At 45.8% G+C, this 24,361-nt stretch overlaps 1 protein-coding gene across 1 annotated transcript; it reads left to right on the top strand.

The window, feature by feature from the left end:
* Positions 1 to 2,932: 2,932 nt before the first annotated feature.
* LNP1 (leukemia NUP98 fusion partner 1) lies at positions 2,933 to 24,029 on the top strand. Its single transcript, XM_074983538.1, has 4 exons — positions 2,933 to 3,082; positions 9,735 to 9,980; positions 23,260 to 23,352; positions 23,931 to 24,029. Exons 1-4 carry the CDS (start codon positions 2,933 to 2,935, stop codon positions 24,027 to 24,029), a joined length of 588 nt encoding a protein of 195 aa, XP_074839639.1.
* The last annotated feature ends 332 nt before the right edge of the window (positions 24,030 to 24,361 follow it).

Below are 24,361 nucleotides of genomic sequence, written 5' to 3'. Positions count from 1 at the left end.
CAAACATATTTGTTTCCACCTTCTCGTGTTCCCATCTCCAGACTCTACTCTCCTGCATGGAAGGAGGACCTGTATTCTCCATGGGTACCACAGTACAAAAACCCCTGTGCTGAGGCCCTGGATGTATCCTTGTCTCTTTCAACACCTGAGTAAAAATATTTTTCAGTCTTTACGGATTTACACAAAATGAGTGAGATAAGCTTAGGAATGTGGTGTGAGACTGAGACAGTGTGCTCCTGAGTGAGACTTAACATTGTATGCTGAGGTTTAAGGTAGTTTGATTTGGTTTCAATAGCTAATAGGGCTCACCAATAACGGGCCATAAAGCTCTGCAGCCAACTGTTGGTTACATAGGTGCTGACTCCTTGGGTGCCTGAGGGGAAGAATATCAGTGAGAGCTGAGACCCGCCACCAGCCAGTTTCCCTGAAGCAACTCCTGTATGCCAGCAGTCCTATGGATCCACCCCTCCCTTTCCCTCCCAGCAGCTCCTACCTGCAGCAATCAGCTGTTCCATGGTGTGCAAGAGGCTGGGGTGGAGGGGCAGAGGAGAAGCTGGGACGAGGCACACTCAGGGGTAGAACTGGGCAAGAAGAGACAAGGCAGTGTGGGGGCTTACGAGAAGGGGTGGGGTGACTTCCAGGCCTGGGTTGGGGGATGGGACGGGGGAGAGACTGGGCTCTCCCACGGCTTGGGGGAAGCCATTACCTTTGGTTAGTTGCAATCAACAAATGCCTTTGGAACGCTTTGCGTCCATGCAGTGAAGAATCGTAATCTAAAATCCACATTTAGAGGGAGAGGCAGAGATGATGCAAATTCACTCATTCCTCTGGGCCATCAAACTATCTCAGAATACAATGCCTGGTCTTTCTATCTAGAACCATAGAACACTAGAACTGGAAGGGTCCTCAAGAGGTCATCGAGTCCAGTCCCCTGTCCTCATGGCGGGACCAAGCACACTAAGGCCCCCATCAGCACAGTCCTTGAGCACTGACAGTCTCTAGTGAGCTTGTCCCCCAAACACTTCCGTGATGTCGGGAAGAGCCATTATCACCACAGCACAGTACAGACAGGGAAATGAGGCACACACGTTGTCTGTGGTGGAGCAGTGAACTGAATCCAGGTCTCCCAAGTCCCCATTAGCGCCCTAACCAAGTGCACCATCTAGCCCCTCTGCCTGAGAGTCTCACAGCATTCTCTGCCCCTAGTGTCCTATGGGACAATTCCACAGGCCATCTCTAGGGCCTGATTCTCCATTGCCCTGCATCCTGTGCAGCCCTTTACACCAGTGCAAAGTGAGCATAAAATTCTACCAAATCAGAATGGCAGCTTATATTTTAAACCCACCTAATGCTCAGCTTGAATTGCTCTGAATGAATATGCAAGGGCCAGGGCAGTAGCAGAAGCAGGCCCACAGGGTCCAGCAATTCTTCTACCCCCTTTGGGAAGACAGCATTGGACCTCAAACAATTCTGTTTCCTGAGAAATACTGTTAGTAGCACCTGAATTTTTTTGCAGGACTTTATTCCTGTATGCACCTCTAGCACCAGGGCAGATATGCCTACAGCACAGGTTTGCCAGTGACTACAACTCAGCATTTGAAGACAGCCCGCTACCCTCCCAGGTAGAGTGTGACTGTTGTTTTGGGCCCATCTCTCCAAAGAAGGTAAAACTCATCCCATACAGAAGGACCACATGTGATTCTTGCATTACTTGAGCTCCTTAGTAGAAGCCATTTAGAATGGAAGATGTAGTGCTACCGTTTGAGCTAGCTAGGCTCAGTCCCTGCTGTCCAGAAGGTCAGTGAACATTGGGACTGCGTTTAGCCTAGGGCTGAAGTAGGCAGGTTGCACTCTTTTCACCTGTTCCCTTCATCTCTTTGTGCATTGGAGCAGGCCTAGGCCCAGTCTAGCCCAGACTGTGGAAGATGAAGTGGCCACGGTGAAAGGCAATGGGTATGGCCTTAAACTCTAAGGCCATGGATACGTTAGTGAGTTTTAATGACAAAACTGGTGGAATGTCCACACACAAAATGTGTTTTGTTGACAGTTAGTCAAGAAAACTCGGCACTTTCGCTGGCAGCATTCTTCCTCTCATCCATGAGGCATAACACTGCTGTCAGCAGAGTCTGCCAACAAAAAAGTTGTGTGGATGCTGTGCGGGGGGGTGTCTTTGCTCAACAGAATAATGGGCAGCCAAGCGCTCTTCTGATTGGCTCTTGTGTGTGGCTGCACTCTGTCGACAGAAGTTTTGTTGGGAAATCACTTCTGACAGCAAGTCCTATCAACAGAGCTCTGTAGTGTAACTATAGCCCAAGATTCTGCGAACCAATGTTGTTCCAAGTTGGCTGACATTGTTCACCCACAAAAGAGGATGAGGAAGATTCTGGGGAAGATTTGCTTTTCATCAGGCAGGGCATGTTATTAAACACCAGCAGGAAGAGCAGAGTCAAAAATTATTTCACATAGTCAGTTGAGCCTCAATAAACAGCTGTGCCACATTCTGGCCACTGTCAATATATCCATTCTCCTTCTCGAAATTACAAGTCTGTTTTGTATCAGTGTGCACCTCCCAGGCATGTTTTGTGGGCAACTCTCCATCGTTATTGACAGTTGATGCACTCAGAAGCAATGAATATGAATTAGGCCACACGTTTGCCTTGCCATCCTCCAGGCTGTGTGATATAGGGCATCTCTGTAATGGAAAGATTAAAAGAAACCTCATTTAAAATAGATTACTGGCTATTGGCTTATATATAAGCACTGCCTAGGGCTGCATCCAGTTGGATTGGCTTTTTTGTTAATTTGGGATGGAATGTTTGTCCCTATCCTTCTTGTTGTCACAGCAGCAGGGGACCCTCTGTTCGGCAGTTCAGTCTCACATACCTCTGTCCAGTCTGGCTGGGCGCTTCCCTCCAGCTTGGAGTGTCTGTACATGGAATATGAAGAGGATGATGATATTTCCTTTGCAAAATGGATGAGCAGTTTCTGGGGCCACAGCTTGATTGATGAGAAGGAGAAAGGGGGCAGAGGTCACAGAAAACGCCAGACGCGACCCTTTAGTGAAAGGAGAGCCTCCCTTCCAGTAAGAAGTGTGTGTGTGTGTGTGCGAGATGTACACGGGCAGGGACGAGAGAAATAAGTGCCTCATCCGAGCTATGATCCTGACATCCTGGGGCGATGAGTGTGGTCCATGTTGCTGAGCAAATACCATTCCTGTAGGCTACGTTGGGAGGTGTGGGGGCTCACTATCTCTCAGCATCAGGTTCCTGATACCTTTATAATGAAAGAAATCAATCCAGCTCTGTGCCATAAATATAACGAAGATGACTCGAGGCTGGACAAGCAAAATGTTTTCACTCCTTAAAGGCTCAAACTAGAGGAGAAAGTCAGGAGGCATACATGGGCTGTGCTCACAGCACTAGGGAATAGCTGTGCTTTAATTATTTATTGAGTGAGGATGGGTTCTGTGAAAGGGTATGAAGGGAAGTCAAGAGGGGCTTAGGGTTCTGGGAGACAGGAGTAGGTTATCTCAAGACTTTATTATATTTATCTTTTGTTAAGATAGATTTTAATGTAACTTTTTATTTGGAGTGCTAAAGAAATAAAATTACTAATTATTTGTTAGAAAAAGTGCCCCAGGAATGCAGCTAAGGATTAAGCCCATGTAGAAGTTATGGTGGGGAAACGTTTCTACCCAGGAGCCCACTACATCATTGCTTTTTCCTATCCATCTCACGTTCTTGTAGTGACCAGATCAGCTCTCTTGCTTGAACAAAACTTTACTGACTTCAGTGGGAGCCTTGCCTGAATAAGGAGTGCAGAGTTGGACTTACAAAAAAAAAAAGACAGTACTCTCTCACACACTCTAGTATCAATAGTGTGGGCTGAAGCATCTTTGTATAAGGGTGAGCCAGCATAATTACTTATTATAATTATGTAAAATATGTTATCAATTTAAGGCCCTGATTTTGCAAAGATTTAAGCACCCCAGTAACTCTGCACACACGAACAGTTTCACTGACTTCAAAGAGGCTGCTCTTGTGTGTAAAGTGGCATAGGCACCTAACTCTTTGCAGGGTCAAGGTCTAACTCTGTAACTATTCTGAATCAGGCAAGTCTGACCCTGTGATACTTTTTGGCCTTTAAAATCTATGAATCTGTGAAATGAAAGATGCTACGTATAACAAAGCTTCCTATTGTATTGTGCAGATCCAGCTATTTTTGCAAGCAATTTTCTGCCTTGACCCCTTGTGGAAACTATATTACCTTGTTGAATTTCATCCACCCAGGCTATACCCAAGGTTCCTTTTCTGTGGTGTATATTATGTTAAGGGGTTTTTGACTGTTCGAAGGCTTTTGCTTTTTTACAAACACTCTACGCTTGTACTCTTTGCCCTGTTCTGGGCATTTTCAAATTACAAAAATTCATCCCCACAGCTTTTCTGAGTGCAAAACTGTATAATGTGGAACTCAGAAAAAAAAAGAGGATTTTATAGAAATATGTTCGTTTTCCAGAAGACATTGCTACTCTCAGGCTGTGTCTAGACTAGCCCCCAGCTTCGAAGGAAACATGGTAAGTAGGGTGTTGGGAAATTACTAATGAAGTGCTGCGGTGCATATGCATCACTTCATTAGGCTAAATCTTGCCCACGGCAACTTCAAAGTGTGAAACGTTGAAGTGCCGGCTTGCCCATAGCCAGGGGTCAGTCGCAGGTACTTTGAAGTCCCTTCAGAGGAGTGCGGGCATTTCAAAGTATCTGCAGGTAGCAAGCCGGCACTTCGAAGTTTCACACTTCGAAGATGCTGAGGGCGAGATTTAGCCTAATGAAGAGCTGCATATGCACAGCAGCACTTCATTAGTTATCTCCCGACACTCTACTTATCATGCCCCTTGGAAGTTGGGGGCTCATTTATACACAGCCTCAGTGATGAATTTGATAAGCAAACAGGGAAAGAGCTGCATACGTGGCCCACAGTATAGATATGTGGACAAAGCTGGCAGCGGACTCTGTTGCAAGGAAAATTTCCAGGACTGGTGTTCCTGCAATATAGACTGTGGTTGTGGGTGAGAATCCTCATAAGGTTGGGAGGTTGTCTGTTGACCTACGACCTATCCTTGATCAGGATGCCACACTCCAGAAGGCCCTAGATGACAGGCCTGTTCTCTCCTACAGACAACCTCCCAACCTTATGAGGTTTGCCAGCTTTGTCCACATATCTATTCTGGAGATACCATCACTGGACCTAACCGGGTTATTCACAGAATCACAGGCACATTCTCATGTTCCTCAACTAACATCATATATGCCATCATGTGCCAACAATGCCCAGATGCTTTGTATATTGGGCAGACTTCAAACTCTCTTAGACAAAGAGTTAATGGGCACAAAACAGACATAAAAACACTCCTGATCCACAAAACGGTCAGCCAGCATTTTAAAGGAGTGGGCCATTCTGTTAATGACTTAAAAGTTTGCATCTTACTGAAGAGGAATTTTCACAACACTCTTGAAAGAGAGGCAGCTGATCTCTCTTTTATATTCACATTCGACACATTAACACATGGTTTAAACCGGGATGGGAGTTTTCTGCATTATTATAGGGGCTTGTTTGCATACTTGGTTTAATCTAATTCTTGACTCCACCGCCCCCGCTTCCCCTCTACTCTCTGGTTTGCTCACCTTGATAATTTTTCTTCTGATTTGTCCACCTTGACTACTATTTTTCGTTCTCTATGCCTTAAATATTGAGTCTGTTCTGCTACAGCTATGGTCTGAAGAAGTGGGTCTGTCCCACGAAATAAATCACACTGTCCCATATCACCTAATAAATTATTTTGTTAGTCTTTAAAGTGCTGATGGACTACTCTTTTGTTTTGATAGTATATAGACTAGCACGGCTTTCTCTCTGTTACCAATAGTCTGAAGCTTTCACTACCACAACTATATTAAAGAAGAGAAAACCTGACTCTAGGTTCAAACCATTTTCAGGCACTGAATGACTGATTATGAGGTTATTCAAGGGAAAAAAGGAATGGATGGATAGCTTTTGGATTCTGAATAGCTGATATTCTGGAGCCTACATGCTCCAAATCTACTGTGACTGTTAAGTAGACCTCAACAAGCAATCAACAGTAACACTCGTACAGTGAAGAGCAGCTCTGTCTGTAGGAGCTGAGGGAGCTTGGCCCCTCAGAGCATTAATAATTTTCTGTGGCAAAAATCAGTGGTTTATTAAAAAAACAATGCTTTATGTTCTGGGCTATACAGTCAGCATAAAACCTGCCTGTAGTGGCTGGTGCTCACTGGAGGGAACACCTCATGGCCAGGTGGTGAGAACTTTAGTTACCATATCTCCACTCTTTCCCCCAGACCTCCTTTATGCCTGGTATCAATCTGTCTTCTTTGTTTGGGGTAGAGTCAACACTGAAGTCAGAACAGTCATCCCCTACCTCAATGATCTGCACCAAGGCTTAGCCAGAGCTCTTTAACACGGCCTATTCAATGAGCTGCACTGAGTCAGATATGCAGTTTTGAAGAAGACCTTTTCCCTAACTGCAACACTGTTGTCGTGTATAGTATGTGCTTTTCAGTCTGTCTGTCTGCAGAGTTTGTTCTATAATTGCACATTGTGAATGCAAAGTTTTAAAACATAGTAATCAAAAATAGAATATTTTCAAATACTACACCAAAAGAATGATAGAATATAATCCTGTATCTCACAAGTCCTCCTGTTTTTGCCCAAATCTCCCTAGAAGAGACTCTAAGAGATTTTTTCCATCAATTGATACACACTTTCTTATTATTCCTATAGAAACAGGTAGCTTGGGTATCCAGGGAATAATACACGTGCAAGAAATAGACTAGAAAGCTATAGTTTTGTTTATCTTAGCATAGTATGTGTACTTTCCCCCAAGCTTAATTGATTGCATTGATGTACATTTAAATACAACATGACTTAATAAATACAGCCATATCAATCTTTTAGAAACAGTTGTGCTTCAAAGTAAAAATTGTTTGACCAGAATCATTATAGCTTTTCTTAGAGGTGATCGTACTGGTGCTTACTGAAGTAGTAAGTTAAATCTGGAAATGAAGACTGAGACAAATCAGTATGAGATGAATAGTCCTGAGGGCAAGCTGGTTTCATCTGTAGCAAATATGTGTGCAAGAGGCAGAGATTTGCAGAATTCTACTGTCAAATTGGGTTGTACATGGTAACAATTAGTAGGACATTAAGTCACACAAAAACTGTGTAAAACAAGATTCCAAGAATGTCACTCTGTGTATTGCTCTGAAGCCTGTTATACCTATAAAGTCAGTGTGAAATGAGGGAAGCAGCTACAAGCACGGATGAATGTTCTTTTTTGTTCACAGTGTTAGTACCAGGTTTTATGGTCTGTTAGCATCAAATTTTCAAGTTCTCAGCCATTTTCTCACTTAACAAATTCCACTGCGTGGTAGCATATCTATGACATGCCGAGAATCCTAGACCATTGTGATATCAGCAGTAACTCTATCAATCATCACTTTTCCCACTGTTAATTTGCATTCAACAGTTTCATCGGTTATGTGGGAGAAAACTGCACAGCTGATGTATAACATGGTCAAAAAGACACATGTATGGCTAACTGACACAGGCACAATTTAGCACAAATCTCCCAGCAGAAACTCCCAGGCACAAATCAACACAATTATCCACACAACACGCCAAGCATACACAATAATCCTAAACACACAGAACCCCTCACTGCAGCACATATGCCTCCTTTGCCATCTGCACAAATCTACACAACATTCCCTGCACAGCAACACAATCAACACCCACAGTAACCCCAAACATCACTTTGAAACCTGTTTTGGGTCAGTATGAACCAATGGACAGAACTGCACATTGGCTATGTTTACACTACAGAGTTTTGTAGACAAAACTGGGATTTTGTCAACAAAACTCAGAGAGCATCTACACACAAAATGCATTTTGTTGACAGAAACTGTAGACAAAAAAGCTGTGTAGATGCCCTTTTGTTGACAGAGAAGATCAAACCATCAATACGCTTTTATGTTTAGATGCGATCCGTCTCTTCCAACAATAACTTCTGTAAACAGATACTTCTAGCGTAGACACAGCCCTTGAGAACATCACCAGGTTCAATCACTGGGATTGCCAGTCCATTACTATTCAATTTTTAAATTCTCAGCCAGTTTGAGTTTGACACACAATTTTAATAATGACACCTAAGCCACGTCATGGATTTTTAATTATTAAGACATTTGTAATTATTGCAAGTGTGTGTAAAAAGGAACAACCAATTAAAAAGTAAAAATGGATGTATATGAGACTGTTGTATCTTGCTGAAAAATGCATGTCTGTTTTGCTTCAAATATGGCAGCATTAGGGCTGCACAAATGTAAGTGTGATTTATTTATTTTTAGTCCCTTGGAGTCTGAGGCAAGAACACTTCCCATGTCCTTAAAAATCCTCGGAAACTCTTTCATGTCCTGCTGACACTCTTATTCCAGCCACTTATTGCCCCCAAGTGCAGCCATACTGTGCAATATGCTTTCTGTAGTAAGCTTAGATATTTGTCTAGGATTTTTAGGGTGTTGTAGTTTAATTTTCCATTCGTTTTCCCTGCGCTCTGATAGGCCACACCAACATTTTTGGGGTTGATGGATATTTTCTGGTCTCATGTTTGGGACTATTTTGGGATAGTGTGACAGAGTGGCTGCTCCCAGTAGGCTTAGCTTCGCATTACTGCTGGTTATAAAAGATCCCTGAAGACCTTTGCGAATGACAGGACCATTATCAGCGCATCCGGTCCAGAATGCACAATTAACAAATCCAGTGGGGGTGTAAGAAATCAGAGAGGTGAAGCTCACAGATTCTGTCTACCAGGCCACCAAGAGCTAGAGTCACCTTAGGGACAGGAGGAGGAAGTAAATCACATGAGTAGAACTCGCCAGAGGCAGCAGACATCAAGGCCTTGTTTTAAGAGGAACAGAACACCCAGAACATCACCAGATGGGTAGTCAATGGGAGCTGCAGACGCTCAGCTCATAAGAAACTCAGGCTCTGAATGCCTCTGTACATAGGGGAATAGGGAGGAATGAGCTCCACAGGGGCCCCTTTCTAGACTAGAGGTAAGCCACCTAAACCGTGGCTACAGCTACAGAGACATAGGTATGCAAGCTCTCAGCAAGCTAAAGGACTAAAAAGAGTAGTGTGGCCATGGCAGCAGAGGTTCAGACAGGTTTGTATTCAGCGTTGTGCAACCACTGGGCAATGTGGGGTGGGGGCTTTGGTGGAAGGTGAGCCTTCCCCAGCCACCACTCACATGCCTGTATCACACCGTGCAGGGATCCGGTGTAGATGTAAAGGGCTTGGGGTTCTGAACGCTGCCGCTGCTGCTGCCGTGGTAGCGATGGTGACAGCGCAGAGCCCTAGCACCTTTTAAAGTGCCATGTCCCCTTCCCTGCCTATCCGTGGACCCGGTTAGGTTTCTTATTTAAATGTCTGCCTTTAGGTAGCCCCTTTTGGAAAATCAGATTAAAGGGCAAATTTGGCTCTGGTCTCTGGAAAGGGTCTCTTGGAAGGTTAGTTCTGTGGCACAGGGCAGGCAGGATACAAGAGGCTGAACACAGTCATTTACACATTCTGTAGCAGAGTTTGATGTACATAAGGCCTGCTCCTCTTTTATGCTTCACACTGAACTTTGATCTCATCTGTTGCAGGCCAAGCTTTCGTCCATCCATGTGACCAGACTTCATGCATCTACGAAAACCCCATCTTCAGGTCACTTGAGGGGCTGCAAGGAATTTCAAGAGGGCCAAGATGGGAAATGCCACTGTCACATGAAGGCATGCAAAATATCCTCCCCAGAAGGCTCGGGATCAAATAGTAGATCAAACTCCATCCAGGAATTTTCAGAGTCCTTTGAGAAGCAACTGCATTTCAAATGCAAGCGCTCCGTTTCTTTGGTAGGTAACCACCATTACAGGGTGTGTAGTCCACATAAGACACAATGAGCCAATTTGTCCCATTGACTTCAGTGGGGTATACCCCGGATGCATATATCTTAAATTCGGTAGATTGTACAAACAGGCTTATAATGATAATACACTGTTAACCTGAACACTCATAATGTTGTGCAATTATCTATGCCAGTTACTGATGGGATGCCAAAATAAGGTGACTAGCCTAGAATGACAACGGCAGTAAGATATTTTGAATGGGCTCTCCAGCTGTGCCAATGAAACGTTACAATAGAAGATTTAAAACGTTGCTACTTTTTATGGCTGACCAGGTACCTGCTCACCTTAGCAGTGAAACACTGCCCTCATTCTCACAGCTACTGACCTTTTTAACCCTATAGGCTATGGTTACACTGGCGAGTTTTTTCGACAAAACCCTGGCATGTTAACAAAACTTGTGGAGCATGAACACACAAAAGGCGTTTTGTCAACAGTTTGTCGACAAAACTCAGCACTTTCACCGGCAGCGTTCTGCCTCTCAACCATGAGGCATAAAGCTGCTGTCGACAGATTCTGTTGACAAAAAGGCTGTGTGGACACTCTGGGGGGCCTTCTCTCGACAGACACGACATCCAGAACAATGGGCAGCCCTGTCTGCTGTGCTTCCAGGTGCCTGTTTTGTCATGAGAGCATCTGGGCAGTCTGGCCGCTCTGTCGACAGAGTGGAGCTCTCTTGCAATCCACTTTTAGTGTGTGGCCACACTGTCATCAGGAAATCTCTTCCAACAGTGATGTCTGTCAACAGATGGCTGTCATGTAACCATAGCCATAGAGTGTTGCAGTTGGTATGGCCCCTGAAGAAGCATAGGCATTTTCTACCTTTTCATTCTCAATGACACAATCAGGTACAATAGTTTTTGACTTTGCTCTATTTTAGAGCTCAGTTGTCCAGAATTTAATATAAGTTCTTGTTTAGCTATTCATATTAGCATTTTTATCTTCAAGGCCTTTCATAAGTGGAACACTGTCAACTTGAATCACACTGCCTCAGAATGGTTTTACTGCTTGTGACAAGTGAAAACTCAGATTACTAGTACTGAATAATTAGAGGGGACACCATTTCTATTTTATCAGTTTGGTTGCTTTGCATTTCACAATCCCTTGTATAAAGTTATTTCAGCTGTCTGTGGTGGTCTTTTATACAGCAATATGGCAAAGAAAGCCTCCTTTTACAAGAAGGAGATGCGATTGTAAAAACACCAAAAAATTTGTTGGCTGACTGTGGAGCAGACGTAGAAATTGAAATGACTTTTAACTCTTGTGATCTTTTGTTTTGCTAGATTTCAAGTTGATCCTGATTCAGAAAGGCATTTAAACAAGTGTCTTAAGCATGGGACTTCAGTGGGGCTAGTCTCATTCATTACATTCCCTAGGTAAACTCACATAATTCAGGGTTAGACATCTGCTTATATATATGTTGCTGAATTCAGCCCTGAAGAGGAGATTGGCTATGCGATCCCTTTTAAAGACCATAGCTGTTACAAGAACATTTCCAAGTTGTCAACTCTTATGATCCTGGCGGTGGCCCCATGCTGTTCCCGGGCAGGGTCCGGGCCTTTCCCACTTGCCCTCCGTGGTCGTACTCCCTGGCCTGTGGACAGGGCTCGTCTGGCTGCCAGCTGCTGGAGCTGTGTATACAGAAGGGAGCAGAAGAATGGACCATTAATCCTTGAGATGGCCCCTGCATCCCCACCCATTCCCTGCCCTCCCCATCTCAGGGGCCCTGCGATGTCCAGATCCCAGGGTTCCCCTCATGGGTGGCATGGGTACAGGCTCCCCTCTGCCCCTCTGTCCCTCCACAGCTGTGCAGTCCATGGTGCTGTCCTGGCTGCGTGGTGCTGAGTGCTGGGTGCCAGCCCCCTGTGGCCCATGGAGCACAGCCATCCAGGTTCCACATGGACTGGGGCCAGCAGCCGTATGGGTGGGCTGTGGCCACCTTGGGCAGGACCAAGCACCCCCTTCCCGGGTCTCAGGGCAACCAGCATGCATGACACCTACCTGAGGGTCCAGAAACTCAGGCGAGGCATGGGTGGAGGGCACCCGGCTGGATAACCAGGATGTGATGTCGATGACAAGGAACCCCTTGCTTGAGCCCTCGTCATTGCTGATGGTGTCAAGTCACCATACTCTCCATGGGTGCCTGGTGCCGGCCGTGATCCTCACCTTCACTCTCTGTCCCTGTCTCTGTCTTGGTCTCTGGCTCTACTGTGTCCAGGATGATGGCCGGGGGGTCCCACATCCTTGGACCCAAGGAAGTGGTTGAGTTCTTTGAAATAGGGGCAGCTGGTGGGCGCTGCTCCCGACCGTCCGGCCTGTCCCGGGCCTTGCAGTAGCGCTGGTGGAGCACTTTAACTCTCACCGGGTCCAGGGTGCAGGTGGGGTGGCCCCGGCCGGTGAGGCCCTTGGAGAGTTGCTCAAATGCCATGGCATTGTTGCACTGGACCCCCGTTTGATGGAGGACCCTCCTCATCCTCCCATAGGGAGAGGAGGTTCTGGAGCTCGGCCTCCATCCAGGAGGGGCCCAGCACTTCAAGGCCTGCCTCACCTCCTGGGAGGGCTCCCTGCTGTCCTTGAGGGGTCCCTCGGGTGTGCAGGGGTCTGGCTGACTGGCCATGGGGCCAGGGAGTGCGGGGGCTAGCTGGGGAATCACAGCAGGCAGTGGGCTGGAGAGCAGCTTGGGCTCCCTGCTGCCTGCATGTTCTCAGCTTCCTGCCTGAGGGTTGGTGGGAGCCTGAGTCTTTAAACACAGATGGACACTGGAACCATAGAGCTCTGCTTGTGCTGTGAGCAGCACTGCCGCCCGCCAGCTGACCGCCGCCATGGAGGACTCCCTCTTTCAAAAAAGCTGTCTGCAGAGCGTCTAAACTTGCTTTCTTTTGAAAGAGTCTTTTGAAAGGGAGTGCTCTTCCCACCACGGGACCGGAGGACTAACCTCGACAGTCATTAATTTCGAAAGACCGCAGTTCATGTGTTGATGCTCCATGGGGAATTTCGAAAGACGGGCTTCTTTCGATGTTACTTTTGAATGTACTTGCTAGTGTAGATGTGGCCTGGGAGTGTTCCCGGCTCATGAAGATGACAGTTATCGTGAGGATGATAATTATGGCATATAAGATTATTGTTATAGCTTCATATACATCTTTGTAATCTCTTCTCTCCCTTTAGGGACTGCCGAGCTTAGAATTTATTGAATTTTGGACTTTGCATTATCCATCTTTGCTTTTTCTTTAAGTAACCATTCTGGTTTATTTATTCCTTATAAGCATTGCCTAAGGCTATATAGTCAAGTGCCCAACACAGTAGAGACTGGATAAATGTTCTACATGTAATACACAAAGCTCTCACTTCTGACTGTATATTAGAAGGAAACTGAAAGTGTGTAGATAACAAAAGGATCTCCATGTGGGGGGTATACATGGGATATACTTTTCAGGCAATCTGATCCTTCAAGGTGCTGATTACTTCCAAAGCCCCTTGAAGCTGGTGCAAACTGAAGGTGCTCTGCACCATGCAGTATTGGACTTTAGGTGTCAAAAGTATAAGAGAGAGAACTTGGATTTGAGGTTTAGCCATGTGAATTCCTATTTCTTTGAATACTATGAAAGTCTTTGAGGTGCTATTCAATCCATCCCTCATGTTGCAACACAGGAAAGGTACATGAGGAAGAGGTAATCCTATTCAGCCTCATTCTCAGTGTATCTGTTCCTTCTTGAAAGTTGCATGGATGACAGCTAATAACCTACCACACCTGTGTTTGGGGAATCTTCTGAGCCAACAGAGAACATCATCGAGGAATGTGGAGGCTCCATTAAACCCTGGATCTAGTGAGAGAGTAGCCAGAGGCTGGGCTGAATTCCCAGGACTCTTCCTCCCTCAGGGCTGTTCAGATGGGTGATCCCATCCTGTAGGTGTGCAGCATACCAGAGTTATAAGGGAACATTTGTCGCACCTTGCTGACTTTTAGGGTGACTACTCTGGGGCCATGAGTTTGAGCCAGTCATGTTAATGCTGATTTGACAGAGGTAGGTGACCAGCATTTTTATAACAACTTTTTGATCAAATAAATTATGAGTTTTTGTCACCATCTGGGGTCTGGTTTCTAATTTTCTCAATTCTATTTGCCTTTCAGCAACCTGAGGGCATGGAGGAGAGAAGAGAGTGGACAAGGCTGCATATATCCAAGAGCTGGTCTCACAAGAAAGAGAGAGAGAAGAGGGAGCCAAAGAGACAGAGGGAGGAAGAAGAAAGTCCAGAGGCTCCTGCTGGGAAACAAGGCTAATAGCTTCCCTCTTAAACAGGCATTAACAAGGTGTATTTCTTCTGCATAAAAGGTTACAGTGAATTCATGCCTGCCGACGGGCATGTGTGAGGAGGGGGAGGGCAAAGGGAACAGTTGCTCCAGGGCCTGGTGTATCAAAGCGGCCTGGAGCTCCAGCAGCCCATACTGCTACTTTGGCCACAGTGGCAGCCAGAGCTCCAGGTCGCTTTGAAATGCCACAGCAGTGCTGCTTCGCCACTCTGCTCTAAGGCCACGTGGGGCCGGGGTCGTGGGCAGTGCCGCTCTCTACCTCATCACTCTCCACCATGCTCCCAAAGCCAATTCCTCGGCCCTTGAACTAATGCACCCTCCCACTTCTACCTCCATGCCTCACTCACCATCTACCTTAATCTCCCTGGTGCTGGTACCTCCAAACCCATTTACTATCTCACTTCCCCACTCCACACTTCCTGTGAGGCCTCACTGCCTCATTTCTGACCTTGTCTCTCTTGTCTCCCTGTAATCTAATGACTTCCCTGATAAAGCCAGATGGCTTTTCCAACTACCCCTCATCAAGCTGCGTTATTCAGGGAAGGTTGCCCTGAAGAACACAGCTGGGCGAGGGGATGTTGGAAAATAGCAGGAATCTGATCCATCAAAGCAGGAACGTCCAGGGAAAGGGTAGCAACCTCTTCCCCCCTTACCACTCATTCCCATCCATATTCAGGTTTTTACTGAATGAAAGGGTCGCTACCCTTTCCTTAGACATTTTGGTGGGAGTTTCCCCACAGTAGAGGGAAACCTCATCCCTTGGGAGAAGGGGCTTCTCTAGGTTCTTGGCTACAGCACTGCCCTTTGTGATCAGAACCTAGAGAAGCCCCTTCTCCCAAGGGATGAGGTTTCCCCGTACTATGAGGAACCTCCCACCAAATGTGGACAAGATTTCCTTCTGGGCACAGGAAAAATCTACCCAAGTGACCGGGCTTCCTTTAGCAGAGTGGAAAAAGAGAACTAGAGTAGTTCTTGAGATTCATCAGTGCTATTAGCCAGGATGACCAGGGATGGTGGCCTGAGTCTCTGTTTGCTAGAAGCTGGGAATGGACAACAGGAGATGAATCACTTGATAAGTACCTGTTCTGTTCATTCCCTCTTGGCCACTGTTGGAAGACAGGATACTGGGCAAGGTATGGGTGTTCTTATTTTTTTACAAAAGCCTGGCCATTGTGAGAAGGGCTTCCCTAGAACTTGACTATAAAAATGGGGACTGGATAACACTCTTAAGCTACGTCTACACGGGTATGCTACATCGAAATAGCTTATTTTGATGTAGCGAAATTGAAATGAGCTATTTCGATGAATAGCATCTACACGTCCTCCAGGGCTGGTGCCATCGACGTTCAACGTCGACGTTGGGCAGCACTACATCGAAGTAGGTGCTGCAGGGGAGCGTCTACACACCAAAGCGGCCCACATCGAAATAAGGGTGCCAGGAACAGCTGCAGACAGGGTCACAGGGCAGACTAGCACTTCCAGAGCAACAGCAAGCCGCTCCCTTAAAGGGCCCCTCCCAGACACACTTGCACTAAACAGCACAAGATCCACAGAGCCGACAACTGGTTGCAGACCCTGTGCATGCAGCATGGATCCCCAGCTGCAGCAGCAGCAGCCAGAAGCCCTGGGCTAAGGGCTGCTGCACACGGTGACCATAGAGCCCCGCAGGGGCTGGAGAGAGCGTCTCTCAACCCCTCAGCTGATGGCCGCCATGGCGGACCCCGCTATTTCGATGTTGCAGGATGCGGATCGTCTACATGTGCCCTACTTCAACATTCAACGTCGAAGTAGGGCGTTATTCCCATCTCCTGTTGGGGATAACGACTTTGACGTCTCGCCGCCTTACGTCGATTTCAAATTCAAAATAGCGCTTGCCACGTGTAGACGTGGCGGGCGCTATTTCGAAGTTGGCACGGCTACTTCGAAGTAGCCGGCTCGTGTAGACGCGGCTTTAGTGAAGATGGAAGGTTAATGACACTATACACAAGAGTCAATTTTTTTCATTGTCCTGTGATTTTCCACGATTAGCAAATATCTCATTACTTTAAAGCAAAGTAGAGCTTTAAGTTTGAATATCCAATCTTTTAAACGTTTAGGTTTTCCATAAAACTTTTAAAAAACTTAGCTGCATCTTAACTTTTGTTTGGGAGTATAAAAGAGGTGATCTGTAGTTAGTGTTTGTATAATATTCTTCCTTTGTATCAAATGTTATAAAATAATAAATACAAAGATGTGCCCATTTACAGCTGTCATTGATGTGTTCCTTCCATGTTCAAGCTGAATGTTCACAAAGTCCCTCTTTCATGCAGAACTGCCAGCCAGGTGCAATTTTCTTTAACTAAAAGTTGAAAATTACATTACACAATTTAGGACACAAGCTGTTACAGCTACCATGTGCGCTGTACTTTGGACCTTTTGCAATTCCTTTCCAGTATACTCCTCAGGTGGCAGGCTTCACCGCTCTCTGGGGGAAACCTGAAATTCAGCCCTACTTGGACTGGTTTTCTGGGTTACAATCCAGCTGAATCCCAACCATATTGATGATACAGATCCAGCTCAATTTGTCTCCTCAAGAAAATTCCAGTAGCATGAGACCAGTGGCTGATTCAAATTATTCAAAACTGCTTTGTCTTTCAAATGAGTGTAGTGTTTATTTAGCAAAGGACAAACAAAAATCAGGAAAAAAAGGCCTATATACCAGGTCTTACACAAAGCTTAATTATGAATTGCACCTTGAAATAGATATGGGAAGCTGATCTGGAAAAACAAGTCCTGTGTTTTCACAAAATGTTCATTGACAACTCGTATGAATGAAATGAGATAGTTTTAAAACAAAGATGTCTACCCCTAGACCTAAAGGAGAACTAGCTAGCTCTAGCAGGAGGTGTTTTAGCGTCTCTGTGAGTTATTCACTGTGCTATGTGTTAGTTATGTGTGAAAGTGTTCCCTTGTTCCTCAAGAAGCAAGGAATGTCTAAGGAAGACACTCTCCCATCAACCTTCCCGTTAAGACAGACAAGTTAGCCGAACATAGATACGTTAATTTTAGCTAAGCAATTGGTGTAGCTAAAACTGTGTATCTGTGGTTGACTTCTGTGTCTAGTGTTGACATATCCTACGTCTACACTACAAAATAAAATTGAATTATTGAGGTCAACTTTTTATCACTAGATTTTTATAAAGTCAAAGATGTGTCTGCAAATGTCCAGAAGGTTGATGTAGCGTGTCTCCATTGCCTTACCTAAGTTCGAGTGCATCAGCAATGCATTGTGGGTACATGTCTCACAGTGCCTGTTGCCCCATTGCATTCTGGGGTTTTGTGCCAGTGGCTTATGGGAAAACATGTGCCACAAGTACTTGTGGGTGTCTGATGTCATCATTCCAGAGCGCAATGCCCCCATCCCCTACCACTGGAAAACAAACGGACAGCCCAAGGAATTTTGCATAATTTTTCAGGCTGTTTTCCAAAAGCCTGCCCCTGGCTCATGCCACTGCATGGCACTAGCATGGATCCTGAACAGCTCAGAGTTGTTGCACGGTGTGTCATGGCCACTTCCCAAAGTATTCTGCAGTATTTTGTGAGACAAATCCAGGATAAGATGGATGTGGAGGATTTGGATGTTGATAGTGAAGAAGTGAAGAACAGGAATGCAGAGCTGCTGGCTGCCCTGGATGCATTGCTTGCAGTGGAGTGCCCATTCTGGAGACATGAAACCAGCATGCTTGTAGGATCGCATCATTTTGGAAGTCTGGGACAACCAGCAGTGGCTTCAGAACGTCCACATGCACAAGGTCACTTTCATGGAACTTTGTGATTTGCTTTCCTTCACCCTGATGCGCTGTTATACCAAAATGAGACCTGCTTTGACAGTTCACAAGCGAGTGGCAATTGCTCTGTAGAAATTTGCAATGCCCAACATCTCCTGGTCAATGGGAAATCAATTTGGGGTGGGCAGCTCTACAGTGAGGACCACGATGATGCAGCTAGCCAATGAAATCTATGACCATCTAATGCAGAAGACCAGGATTCTGGGAAATGTGCAGCACCTAATGGACGGCTTTCCTGCTATGGGGTTTCCTGACTGCGGTGGGGTAACAGATGAGACACACATCCCCTTCCTGGCCCTGGACCACCGAGCCTCAGAGTACACAAACCACAAGGGGTACTCCTCCATGGTGTTGCAGGCATTGGTGGATCACAAAAGTCATTTCACCGACATCTACTTGGGATGGTCAGTAAAGGTGCATGATGCGTGCAACTTTAAAAATTCTGGTATGCACAGAAAGCTCCAGAATGGGACTTTCTTCCCAGAACAGAAAATCAAGATTGGCAACATGGAGATGCCTGTAGTGATACTGGGTGACCTTGCTTACACTCTGCTCCCTTGGCTCATAAAACCATTCACAGGTACCCTGGATTGCAGCATGGAGCACTTCAACTACAGACTGAGCAGGTGAAGAATGGCAGTGGAATGTGCCTCTGGCCATTTAAAAGTGAGATTCAGGTGCTTTCTGACCCATTTGGACTTTTGCCAAACCATCCCCACCACAGTTGTAGCATGCTGTATTCTACATAACTTTTGCAAATCAAAGGGGGAAAATTTCACACCAGACTGAGTTGCAGAAGTAGATGTTCCGGGCAGTGCTTATGTACAGTTAGACACAATGGCACTCATCAATGCAAATGCAGTAGGAACAGCAATCGGATGGGCTTTGAAAAATACCCTTATGAATGACCAGACAGCCACATGAATCTGCTGCATTTAACTATTGTGATACCACACGCAACTCCCCACAATGATGTGTGCCTGACCTTTACGAAAGTACCTCCAACTTCACGCCACCCCATGTGAACCAATAAATGACACCGTTGTTTTTAGAAAACCATTGTTTGTATTTAGAGGGGGAGGGTTAAGAGGTAGATAGGAAAAAGAAGGGAATCCTGGAACACATGTGGTGAAATGTGAGCTTTTTGCCGTGTGGAGAGGTTCTGTGCATGGAGCAAGAGACTGTCCTTGCCCTCCCCCTCTACTTTTGGGGACCCCGATAGGGGGAGGGTCAAGCCATATCAAGGGGAGGCTAGGCAACAGGGTGTGGAGGCCACATAATGAATCCTGTGGTGGGTGTTCTTCCGTAACTCCAGCACGGAACACAGGCTCTTGGCTTGCTCTCTGCTAGCCATCAGGTGCTCTTCTGAGTCCTTGTTCCTGCACTGGAGCATTGTTTACTGCCACTGCTGGGTCCACCTTCTGCTTTGGCTTGCTCCCTGTCTACCTTTTCAAGTTACTGCAGGATGAGGTACTGTTTGGATCTTTTCTTTCACCCCATTGTAGCAACCTTGTCTCCCACACTCATGCCGCCTGTTTAAGACAGTGAAGGTCAAAATCAATTTTTAAATGTGACACAAAGTGCTTACCTTTAGAGTGAATCGGTCTCTATCTGACCCATTACCCATCATTACAACTTTTGTTTTCCAAAGCCAAAGCCCAGCAGTCATGTGTGGTGGGGTGGAAGGGTTCACACCTACCAGATGCATGGTGGGATGTGTGTGTGGGGGGTGTCTTCCCTGTAAATTGTAAACTGCAGAAAAAAACTTTCTCGATGGCTCCTCATAAATCCTGTGCAGGGGAAAAGCAATTTACTTCAGGGAAAGCCCACGCTGGACATGCTGGTGTCTGCGAGCTCGACCCACACAGCCCTGCAACTGTGTGGCAAGGGTGCGGGTTTGAGCTCACTGGACACAGGGCAGGGTGGGTGAGGTGGGTATTCCTGGTAAACAATAAAGTGCAGAAAAAAAAATCTTTCTCAGTGGCTTCTCATAAATCCTGTGAGGGGAAAAGGCCATTTAAAGGAGGGAAAGCCCATGCTGCACATGCCAGTGTCCAGGAGCAGGGTCCACACAGTCTGGCAGCCGTGTGGCAGGTGGGGAGGGTTTGAACCTGCCAGACACATGGCAGGCTGGGGCAGGGAGTCTTCCCTGTAAACTGTAAAATGCAGGGGAAAAAAACTTTCTCAGCAGCTCGTCATAAATCCTGCGCAGGGGAGAAGCCATTTAAAGTAGTGAAAGCCAATTTTTAAAGCAGTGGGTTTGCAGGGGAGAAGTCCAGGAAAGACTGCCAGCTGCGCAGAGGGGAGAGATGGAGAGCCCACCAGCCATGTGGTGCTGCAGGACAGTCCTGGGAAACGTAAATGGCCAGGGAGCAATGTGAAAACTCTAATGAAACTTCCCGTGCCAATTCTAGGTTGCCAAAAGAGATAACAGCCTCTTAAGACTAACAGAGAGTGAAAAAGAAAATATGTTCATGCTCTGTGAGCACAGGGCTAGAAAATTTGCCAGAATGCTGTGTGGTGCCATGATGCCAGATTACTTATTGGTTGCCTGGTTTGGCAAGGTGTGCTATCATGAAAGCTGCAATAAATCAGGCCTCCCCAAAAACCTCATGAGAAAAATAAAAGGGTATCTGGCTGAGAACTTTATAGAGATCTCCAAAAAGAAGCACTCCATCCTCAGAAATATTAATAAGCCGCTCTAAGGGGCACAGAGCCACCATGCCTGAGCAGCAACCCACTTGTAGCAGTTTAAAAAATGTGCTCCACAGAAGTAAGCCAATAACCCAACCCAGCCACAACCTGCTTGTAGCATTCTAAAAAGTACTCACCAGAAGAGCACTCTGCACCATTGCTGGACCCTGGAGCCTCAGGTGTTGATGAGGGGACTGGGTCAAGGTCAAGGGTGTTGAAGAACACCAGGCTGGCAGGATCAGCTTCATCAAGCTCCCGCTGAATGTCGGTGTCATCCTCTGTATCAGCCTCCTGCTCACCCTCAGCTCCCACTGGAGTCCCGAGGACGGTCTCCTGAATAGTTCTTGTTCACCTTGGAGAGCATAGTCGGGTCCCTCCCAAGCATGGCGTTCAGCTGCTCGTAGTAGTGACGCGTCTTGGGAGAACAGCCAGATCACCCGCTGGCTTCTCTTACTTTGAGATAATTCTGCCTGAGTGCCTTTATTTTGACACAGCACTGCTGAGAGTCGAGGGCATAATCTTTCTCAATCACGCCCCATGAAATCTTCTCCTAAATGTCCATATTTCACTTGCTGACTCGCAGTCTGCGCATCACTGATTCTTCACCCCACATAGAAATGAGATCCAGGATCTCACTGTGGCTCCATGCTGGAGCTCTTTTGCGACCCTGAGATCTCAGGTCAGAAGAACCCTGAGTAGTCATGAGGGCTAGATGGCCAGAAAACCAGTCATTATCACAGAATCTGCAATTACCCTAACATCCACCAATGCCCTGGCAAACAGACAGGACTTGTAGCATGTATTATACACCAAAACTCAAATGGGCTAGGCTGAGAAGCGAATTTTAGTCTCAAGGGACCTTCACAGAGAAGCAGTCCCGTTTCTTTAAAACTGAGACAGCTCCAGCTTACTCTCTATTTAAATAAACCAGGTATTGATCTCAGTCATCACAGCACACATTTATATTTACATTAGGACTGTTCTATATTGGTTTGGTTATTTACATCCAGTTTAAGGCTCTGCTACACTATCAAGTGCTTAATCAGTAAAGAAAGAGGTGCTAAGGCTCAAGTAATTATGTGCTGGGACTAAGGAATTTTTTTTTCTTCCATAATTGAAGCAGAAAGTCCAGAGGTGCCAGGGCTGTGAACTACCAGGCCTAGAGGTGCTGGGGCTCATCTTCAGCACAGATTAAGTAACGACACTGCCAGAGTAGTATAAATTGATTTTTTCAAAAAAGAAGCAGACCAGAAGACTGACCCAGTGTAACAGCCAGTTTGTCTGTCTCTTTCCCTTCTCACTGACCTTCCTTTGCTAGTTTATAGGAGGTTATACCTGCCCTGTGGAGCTGATGATCTGGACTCCACTCTTCATGGGAGGAAGATCACTCTACAATCCAGGTTGCTGCCAATCATAAGCCTAGTATGGCTCCTCCTGAGCTGTCAGTAAACACAGCTTCCCCAGCAGTGTCTTGTTGCCAAAACCATGCAGAGAACAGCCAGGAAGTAGCTGCAAAAGGTGCTCCGTAGCTTTATCCACCACCAGCTCAAATATTTTCAAACATGACTGTCCTTGTCCCTGCTAATGACACAACGGTGCTTAACACTGAGCTGGTTAAATTTGGTTAGTTAACATATTTTCTAAGATGATGCATTTTCCCATGCAGACAAGGCCTTGAAGACAATAAGGAGATGTATTACAATTGTACTCAGCAGCAAGGTTACGGAGATCTTCTAGTCCTTCCTGCATAGCATGCAGGACCTTAAGATGAGTTTATTCTACCCACAGGGCTGAAGTATGAATCAAAGTGGAGTGCTGCTTCTGCTCTGCAGCTTTCAGGGAAGAATTGCTGGATGTCTTTCACCTAGACACTTCATGAATGCCAGGCTAACTTATTCAGGCCGGGTTCTAAGCCCAGAATTTGGTCCTTAGGAGACAAACTGGCTCACAGATCTACCCAGCAAATCTCTGCTGATATTTTGTTTTCCCTGGATGTGCAACATGCCAATAAAAGGGCTTCCACAGCAGCTGTAAACTTGGTGGATCTGGTCCCAGGAGGATCTCTTATATGGAGAGCCCTGGATGGCAGAGAGCAGCCCATAATCTAATGATTTCTACAAGCGGCAGGAGAGACCCAGCTCTATTAAGGGCAGCCACAGGATTGGGACGTTGTGCAAAGCCCATCTTTGTGTCCCTCTCCTCAGCTATGACAAGTGCTATTCATCCATAGTTGGAGACCTAGTCATTTGATTTAATAGATTTCTTTATGTGTGTGGTAAGTTCAACCCCAGGTCAACAGAACTCAGATCTCAGCTGTAAGGTAAGTAGACCTCATATGTAAAGCCACTCTTTGGAGCCATCCTATGACTGACCGTGATTTAATGTTCCTTTGAAGGATGAAGATTCGGATCTATGTGTTATTTGTCATGATGATCTCAAGACCGGCAGTATAATAATACTTCACTGCATGCACAGCTTTCACAAAGAGGTACTGCAAGAAACTTGGGAGGGGGGACCCTATTCCTTGTCATTTAGTTTACCTGGAAGAGGAAGGTTGCATATATGACCGGCCGTGACAGCAGCTAGTCTTTGAGTAAGCCCCTTGTGCTGTTGGTTGAGACAGTTATATGTGTAGAAGCTGCTGCACAACCTGATGCTCTTCCTCCACTGGATGAATTCCCCAGTGTCCAGATAAGAGGCCTCAACAAGAGCTTTGTACAAAAGGAAAATTCAGGGCTGCATCACAGCCCCGTCGATCAGTTGACTGAAAAATAATTATAGAGAAAGGAGGGAGCAGAGGGTGGGGCAGATTGGGATGATGCAAGGGATAAATAGGTTTAACCTCCATGACTCAGGTTCAAATCTGGCCCTGGACAGAAGTGGCCCAATCATTGTTATGAATCTGCTGAGAGTGAAAGAGTTTGCTGGGTTTGGTAGAATCCTGAGTGGACTGATCACGTACGGGAATTTACTGATCATGCCTCTCAAGATTCCTGTTGGATGACTGTTGGTGCAACAAGCCTGGATTGCTAACTTTCTCCTTCTCTTGTTTTTCTCTTCCAACAGTGTATCGAAAAGTGGCTGCTAAAGAAACCCACCTGCCCAACTTGCCGCATCCATGTGCTGGAGTCAAAGCCTGTTTTAGACCTTCATCAGCCGGGATGAAAAGAAAGCTCAGAAGGACTCCATGAGGAATCATTCAAAGCTCCATTTAACTTAGAGAAGAGAAAAACAACAACAACAACAACAACAAAAGAATTTTCATGCCTTAGGTCACAGAGTACAAGCTAGTTATTTTAATGCTAGAAAAAAATTATAATGACCAAAAATGACTTAAATTAAAACTAACTAAATCATTCTGCCTAGATGTGCCACTGCAACACGCCAATGTTCGTGGGAAAAAGAGTGAAAAATATTGCTTTTGCAATTGTACATACAACTGTAAATAAAAATCACACATTTGCTACAAAAAGAAATAATTTAATAGTGACTTTCAC

The sequence above is a fragment of the Carettochelys insculpta genome, chromosome 1 (assembly GCF_033958435.1).
Source record: "Carettochelys insculpta isolate YL-2023 chromosome 1, ASM3395843v1, whole genome shotgun sequence".
In the NCBI taxonomy this organism is placed as follows: Eukaryota; Metazoa; Chordata; order Testudines; family Carettochelyidae; genus Carettochelys; species Carettochelys insculpta.
This window is presented reverse-complemented; position numbering and strand designations above follow the sequence as displayed.

Bases quoted from the DNA above. Each gene is read 5' to 3' on its own strand.
- LNP1 (XM_074983538.1), top strand. From the start codon at position 2,933: ATGGAATATGAAGAGGATGATGATATTTCCTTTGCAAAATGGATGAGC. The intron at 3,083-9,734 runs GTAAGAAGTGTG...CATCTGTTGCAG, and splicing joins AAAGGAGAGCCTCCCTTCCA to GCCAAGCTTTCGTCCATCCA. The intron at 23,353-23,930 runs GTACTGCAAGAA...CTCTTCCAACAG, and splicing joins TGCACAGCTTTCACAAAGAG to TGTATCGAAAAGTGGCTGCT.